The sequence below is a fragment of the Ursus maritimus genome, unplaced genomic scaffold (assembly GCF_017311325.1).
Source record: "Ursus maritimus isolate PB19 unplaced genomic scaffold, ASM1731132v1 scaffold_17, whole genome shotgun sequence".
Lineage (NCBI taxonomy): Eukaryota > Metazoa > Chordata > Mammalia > Carnivora > Ursidae > Ursus > Ursus maritimus.
The window spans coordinates 57,858,618-57,866,142 of record NW_024424119.1 but is presented as its reverse complement, the minus strand read 5'-3'; the positions used below and the strand labels follow the sequence as shown (position 1 = coordinate 57,866,142).

Here is a 7,525-nt window from a genome sequence, read left to right as displayed (position 1 = left end):
CCCCCCCCCCCCCCAACCATCCTGCTGGTGGAGGCAGCAGCTCTGCCAAGGGCCTGGAGCACGGTGGGGAGCATGCCTGGTCCCTGCAAGGGAAGCCACCTGGAAACGCTCTGCAGAACCGGGCAGGAGTGGAGCCTGGAGAGGCGTCGGCACGAGCAGCCTCAGGGAAGAGCGGCTGTGAACCTGGCTTATGGGCCTGGATAAGGAGCGACCCTGTTATCAGACCCACCGTTTCTTAGAACAGTAACAAGGTCAAGCAGCTGGCCCCAAGGCCTGTGGGGCTACAGAGCTGGGGCTAGTGCAGCTCCCAGCAGAGACGCTATCCGTGGGCGCCCTCTGCTGACGCATGCTCCTGGCCTCTGCTTCTGCTGTAGGGAGCAGAGAGCCGCAGGGTGCCATGCTGGGGACAAGGGACCTCCAGGGCACCAGGCCCAGGGCGTCCTAAGACTCCCAGGGAGCAGGAGGGAGCCCCTGCTGTGGTTTCTGTGACCCCTGCAGGACCTGGGGGGGAGATGTTGCCAGGGCGAGCCAAGGGCAAGAGAGGCCACGGCTGCTTCCATCAGGGAAAACAACTGGCCCCCAAAGGCCAGCTCAGAGACTCGTGTGAGGTCCCAAGGCGGAGACAGAGGGCAGCTGAGAAGTCCGTCCCACGGGCCCCAAAGCCCCAGCTAAGGTGCCCATGGGGAGAGTGAGGCCCGAGGCCCCCGGCCCCAGGGGTCAGGCTGGGGTCTCCCTCCCCTAGCGGGACTGCTCAAGGCCCCCGTTCCCCAGCGCGGGGCGACGCTGGGCAGCGCGACCACCTGTCCCAAGACAGGCCACCTCAGGCCGCCCTTCCACGCGGACAGGAAGCCTTTGGGAAGAGCTGTGCTGAGATCACCACAGTCACAGAGCCCTCGCTCCACGCTGTCCCTCCACACGTGGGACGTGAGGGGAGTCACAGATGCCGCCTCAGCTGTACCACCCGGAGGAGTGGCATCTGGCCAGGAGAAGCCCCGCTGCAAGGCCCACGGCAGGACCTGGGGCCCCGTTGGGTCCCTGGGGCTGAATGGGCACCAAGGGGCCCGGGGGTGTTTGACCTGAGGCACCTCGGAGGCCACTGCCCACACCCAGGGTGAGTTACAGTCCCTCGCTCTCATCCCGAGGGTCACCTGCCCCATCCCCAGCCCAAAACAACCCCATGCTGTATACAGCCGTCATCCCGTCTGACATACAGAGAAGAACGGGGAACAAGAGCGCTCCCTTCCCGGCATATCACAGCCTGGGAACGGCCACAGCCCCGTCTCCCCAGCTCGTGAGGACACTGTGTCCCAACGTTCACACCTCCGTGCAAGCAGAGCTCGGCTCAGAGAGCCTGAGAGGATAAGTCATGTCTGACCTGAATCTCCCTGCTGGCGAAATAACAATGGCTTTACTGTCACTCCAGAGATGGCCTCTTCCAGGCGTGACGTGAGCCGGACACTGACACGCTCCACGACCCGCGCTGTCTGGGCCGTCGGGCGGACTGTGTCTGGGTCCCATTCTTCCTACCAGATTTCTCAAAGTCACGTGGGAGAAATGCATTCAGCAAGAGGCCCAATTACTTCCTTAGGTCATTTCCTTTTCACTTCGCTGAGGCCCAAGGGCACTGGGGCCATTGGGTATACAGTAGGAACTTAATAAAGGCATTGCTATTAAACTGAATCCTACTAAGCCAACAGCTCCTGAACGGGACGGTCTGCTGGACAGGGGCTGATCTGGAGCTCCAGGCCCACCTGGAGGGAAGAACTGGGGCTAAGGCCAAAGGGGGTGGGGCACAGTGTCACAACCCAGCCCTGCTTCAGATGCTGAACGAGAAGGGAGTCTCAGTGGCCCCGAGGTTACCAGATGGAGCACAAAGTGGAGAGAGGACCCCAATCTGAAGCACGAGAACAGAGGAGGGGGCTGGTGATCGTGGGGAAGCCTGCTGTGCTCTGGAAGTCTTCGGCGGGCCCAGCGTGGACGTGGCCGCACTGGTTCTGTGGATGCAGGAACACCCAGTCACGGGGCCCCAGGAAGTCGCGGCAGCCGACGGGACGCACGGCCTCCTGCATTCACGGAGGATCCGTGACAGCGTCTTCTAGGGTCTCAGGTCGGTCTTCCCTTGATGTCCCCCTGCAGGCAGAGGGTGGCAAGGCCCAGAGACCCCCAGGCAAGCAGGGCCACCCTCTCCAGCTTGCCCCTCAAAGTGTCCCCATTCTGGGCCTGCCTTAGACCTTACAGCCTGTCAGGGCCAACTGTCGGGAAAGGTCCATGCTTACAGTCGAGCTGCAGGCTCCCACTGACGTCAGGACCCGGACCACTGGCTGTGAGTGAGACGAGGAAGACCCCTCGGGATCAGGGAAGACGCGAGTCTCCGTCTGGCTAGCAGGTGCAGACACCCCCGAACTGCCTGCCTGCCCCTCTGGAGGGAGGGCGATCCCACGGCAGGGTCCCGCACCGCGCCGCCCGGACTCCCCAGTCCAGAGAAGCCAGGACTGCAGACGATTCGCCCAGAGCTGCAAAGCCGCTGGATGGGCCTGGTGGGCGCCGCAGGCTCACCCATGTCAGGCGCAGGCTGGGGGAAGAACACGTCCCCACGGGGGCTCCCAAACACCCGCTTGGCCTCGGCCACCGAGCACTCCTCCGCGAGCCTGTGAAGGGGGCACTGCGTCCTCCGAGCAGCCGGACAACTCCAAGGTCTTCCTGCCATGGCCGTGAGTCACCCGGACACAGACGTCCCTTTGCTCCGAGTCGTTCAAACACGGTCACACTCAATGCAGGCCCCCTGGCCACCCGGCCCGACCAATACACACAGGCGTCCAAAATGCAGCCACGCTGCCCCCCAACGTGGGAGACGGGCCCCCCAGTGAAAAGGTCAGCCGGCATACAAGAGAAAAGGGACGGGACAAAAGCCATGTGTCTCCTCACACCCGAGGCCACAGTCACAGGAAGAGCGTCCCGGCAGCTTTCGAGGACTCCACACTTTGGGATTTGGAGACGGGACCCCCTCAAAACGCCTACTCAAATCAGCCTGAGGCCACCTCCGGCTTTATTTGGCTTTGATGAGACTCTGGCTCTGCCTGGACCACTTCTGCTCCACACAGTAACTGTGACCAGAAGGCCGTGTCAGAGCATTCACTCTAAGTGTCTAATCGAGTCACTAATTTGAAAGCTTAGGGAAAGCAAGGGCTGAGAAACTACGCCCTGTCTTACAGCTGGGGGATCCACACTGCATCTCCAATCACGAGCCTGTCCTCGGGGATCCATGCAGTTTCGGGAGGGCGGGAGCACCTGTCATGCCGGAGACCCTGAGCTGGGGGACGGAGATCAGACTGACAGCAGATCCGTCCCAGGCAGGACGCCTGGCTTCCCCGGCGCGGCCTGGCAGGGGACAGTGTCGCTCACGTCCCGCACAGCCGCCAGGTCCTGGGGCAGCCACCCCCTCAAGCCCTTCCCCGGTGTCCTTCAGTCTCTCTAGGTTGGGGGACAGGGGGGTGCAGGACAGGGCGTAGGCAGCTTCTGGGCGGAGATGAGAGTGAGCACCTGGTGGGTGATTCTAGAAGACAGGCTCAGCCCTGAAGGGGAGGAAGTGCTCCAGGACGTGTGGAATGGAGGCCGGACTGCAATCTACGGGTTCTAAGCCAGGGGGCCCGACAGTGACCTCACCTGCAGCCCGGGGCAGCTGGGAGGGGACCTGGTGCCCCAGCCTGACCTCATCTACCCAAAGTGACCTTCTTGGAAAGGGCCAACCCAGCCTCTCTCAGGGACTCATAAAGGCCCCATGGGTTAAAGGCAGGCTGAGTGCAAGGGGCATCAGAAGCAAGCACGCAGCCCCTGAAAGAGCGTGTCCTTCGGGACCCTGTGGGGACGTGGGAGCACAGACACACTGGACTTGTCCCAAGGCTGCCCTACATCGGGGTCACAGCCAGGTCACCAGAAAGCGATGCAGAGTCAACTACTGATGACAGCATATCACAGCACACGGAGCGGCCGCTTGCCCAGGAGAGCACACCTGCCTGGTCCCCTGGCCCCTTTCTGATCTGAATCAGAATGAGCTCGTTTAAGGCCGGGGAGGAAGAGGTGACCCACCACGGGCTATTTACCCACGTCCAGATAAGCCCTGAGGGTTACCTGACCCTGGGTGTGGGGAGGGGGTGTCACATAGTGTCCACAGCCGGGCGACAAGGACAACTAGGATGCCACGTCTTAGCAGCCAACGTCACCCCCACTCTGGGCATGTGACTCAAAGCAGAGATCTGGCGCCTGGCAACTGCTTCTCGTTAGAAGCCTGCACCCTCTTGCTGGGAGCCCTGATGCTCGACTCTTGTCTTCATGTCACTGCCCCCAATTAAGCTTCTGTGTGGGAGCGCTTCCTTTCCCATGACCCCGGGTCTCTCTCAACCTCGGCACGGGACAGCTATCCATCACCTTTTCACACGTGCAGTCCTGGCAGCCTCTCTACAGCTGGGGATACACCTGCCTGGGAAAGCGAGGGGAACAGATGAGGCCCCACGGGCCCACCTTCCGTGGTGGGTGGTGATGGCCACTGGGCTGTTTTTGCTAGAATGAGGACACCGGCCTCCTGGAAAACCACGTGTGCTTCTTCCTCCACACAGGCATCCTGCCTGCGCCCTGCCTGGAGGTGGGAGGGTGGAGCCATGCCCACACCCACGCATGCCCGTCCCCACCACCCTGCACCCGGACACACGCTCAGGTCCCCACAGCCGGGACACAGGCTCGGGTCCCTGCACCCAGAACACACACACGTCTCTTACCAGGATACAGCTGTTTGGTGGGTGCACTGAGCTGGGCATCCTTTGTGACTCTGTAAGCGACATCCGGACCTTTGGACGATCTCCGTGTGGCACAGAAACCTGTTGTCTTTGTTATTCCATCAGGCAAGTTGTGGAAATCTAGGACCTTCAGGAGATCTGCTGGCTGAGCTGAAATGGCAAAGGGAGGTGGGGTGTTAGCCACGGTGGGGAAGGAGCAGCGCAGGGCCCGGCCACCTGCCCAGGAGCGCGCAGAGGGCTGAGGGGGTGGGAACCAGCTCAGAACCAGCTGTGAAACCAGGGGCTCGGGGGCACGGGGTGGTCCGCTCAGAGAAGGGCATGCGTCCAGGTCCCCAGAGCCGCACTCCCGGCCCAGCTCCTGCTGCAGCCGCACACCAGGAGCGAACCGTCCCTCGCTGCGCCCCCCGCGGCCTCCCCTCCCCCAGTTTGCAGACTTGGCTCCTCCGCTCTGCCATCCTCCACTGGCAGGAACTGGACGGATCCAGCTCCCAGACACCCCCCCAAACATGGGAAAGCCACCCATATGCAGGCCTCAAGGCTGGTCGGATCCCACCGCGGATGGGAGCGGCTGTGGGGGGAGGTCTCTCAGAGGGAGGCACTGGCAGCTCGTGGGTTCTGCTGCGTGGCCCTGGGGTCGGCACATCCTGTGGGACCAGGACGAGAACCACGGAGACCAGTGACGCATTTTATCCCCCCATCATCACCTGATTAAAATGTGATTTTCCCATCACTGTTTACAGCAAAGAGCCAGTTTCCATTCCCCCCAGAAAACCTAGGCCTATAAGGCAAAACAGCACAGAACCAAGGATAAGGGAGGAGAAGATCTGTGCATCCCTTCCAGAAAGTTCCGGACCCTCCATCAGGAGCTCCTCAGAGAAGTGCAGCAGGGCCCAAAGGCGTTCCGATGGAAGCCAGGGCACCTCCTTCAGCAAGAGCCGGCCTCCCCGTGCCCCTGGCTCCCTCCTTCCCATCGGGAAGAGTAGGGACCTCCAGGCTCTGAGCACCACAGGCCTGGGATCCACACACCTGCCCCAAACAGGTGATTTCATGGGGAAAACTCAGTCTCATTACTACAAACAAGAGACCCCAGGAGCCCCGGCAGAGAAAATAAACTCCAACTTGGAGTCAGTGTCAGGCCATGCGAGCAGCAGGTGCTGCCCTGGGGTTTTGGGAAGCCCAGCGGTCAGCACCCACCTGCCTGCTGGGTGGGGGTGGGGTGGGGCTGGGGGTGACTGGCCCCGCCTCTGCCACTGGGCATGTGAGCCTCAGCGGGCCAATCAGGGCACAGCTCCTCCCCTTCCCAGGTGGCTGGTGCCCGGGTGGACCGCAAGTAGCCCGACAAAGCTCCATCCTGGGCCTTTTCCTTTGGGAAAGAGGAATCCTCTCTGCGCTGCTGGCCCCTAGGAGGGATAGACAGACTCCTGCCACACTGCCTGAGCCCCTGGATCAAGCCGTGCCTGAGAAAGGTCCATCTACATTAGCCAGTGAGTTGTCCTTCTATTTAGGGTGACTCGGCTTAGGGTCTGACACCTGCTACTGTAAAATCAGCACCCATTGCTGGGTGTGAGGGCGAGACCGACACAGGCTCTGCAGCCCACCGGCCTCCCTCCCCAGAGGGGTGACCACATGCCTGAGCCTCGCTCAAGGGGAAAGTCCCACTTTTCTAACAAGGGTGGAGAACTGGGAGGTAAGAAAGGACCCCACCCCCAGCATCAGTTTCCCCATCTCCAGCCCCAGGAATCCTGTGCCAGCTGTTACGCCCGGAGCTCAGCATAACCGTGGCAGGGAGGTGTGAGCACCCCGAAGCCTGTGCCCCCTCACTGCTCATCCAGCAAGGCCCTGACAGAGGCCCCATGCCCGCGAGGGCATGCCTGGAGCAGGGCCGGGCCATGGCATTCAGGGAAGCGAACGGTGCCCTGGCAGGTACAGACAGCTCCCCACACAGTGACACGCTGGGATGGGGGCACAGCAGCCTGGGCCAGGCCCTGAGAGTGCCGCGCTACCCGGATCCCAGAGCTCTGCCCCAGCACTATCATTCTACAAATCAGCTTTGCTGCAGAACTCTGTCACTGTAACCAGGAATACATGGGGATGGGTGGGAACCCTTAAGAAAAGGACAGCGTGGGGACCCAGGCACTCCTGGTCCAGACTGACCTTCACTCACGGACAGAATCATGGCCTCCTGCGGCCTCTGTGATTTCCCGGGGTGGCTCTCGGCAACTCCGGGGACCCGGCCACCACACAGCGTAGCCAGCCCCTCCTGGAACGGTGACGGCACCTCCAAAGCGCTCGGCACCAGTGACCCTCCTACAGGCCCCACAGCCCTCGCCGGATGCCCGTCCAGCTGACATCAGCTGCAGGTGCCAGCAGCACCCGGGCCTGGACTCGGGCCGTGGGAAGAGACGGCGGTGCCAGCCGCCAGCTCCCCTGCCACAGTGACACAGCCCCGAGCTCTGGCTCATCTCTGAGACTCAGTTCCAAGGCGGGCGGTGGCCAGGGGAGGGATCAGAGATCCCAGCTGGGGCTTCTTGGGCTCCCGTCCCACTAGCTGGTGATGCTCTTCCCAGACGGCAGCTTGCAAACCTGTTTTCTCGATCGCTAACGGGAGAGAGCTGTTTTCCAGAAGCCTCCGTGACATGTTTATAGGCCTCTGCTAAACAAGTTGAAAAGGCCACCAGATCATTCAGGCCCAGCGCCACCCTCCCGCTGGCCAGGGGCTCCCTGTGCCAGAGCTA

General features: G+C 62.0%; 1 protein-coding gene across 1 annotated transcript in view; it reads right to left on the bottom strand.

Annotated features, from left to right (window-relative positions):
* COL5A1 (collagen type V alpha 1 chain) overlaps positions 1-7,252 on the bottom strand; it is a 126,297-nt gene extending 119,045 nt beyond the window's left edge. The window contains exons 1-2 of the mRNA XM_040631357.1: positions 6,955-7,252; positions 4,773-5,006 (exon numbers count right to left, since the gene is read on the bottom strand). Coding sequence (XP_040487291.1) covers positions 4,773-5,006; positions 6,955-7,252 — 532 coding nt within the window. The remainder of the gene's footprint in view (positions 1-4,772; positions 5,007-6,954) is intronic.
* Positions 7,253-7,525: the final 273 nt, after the last annotated feature.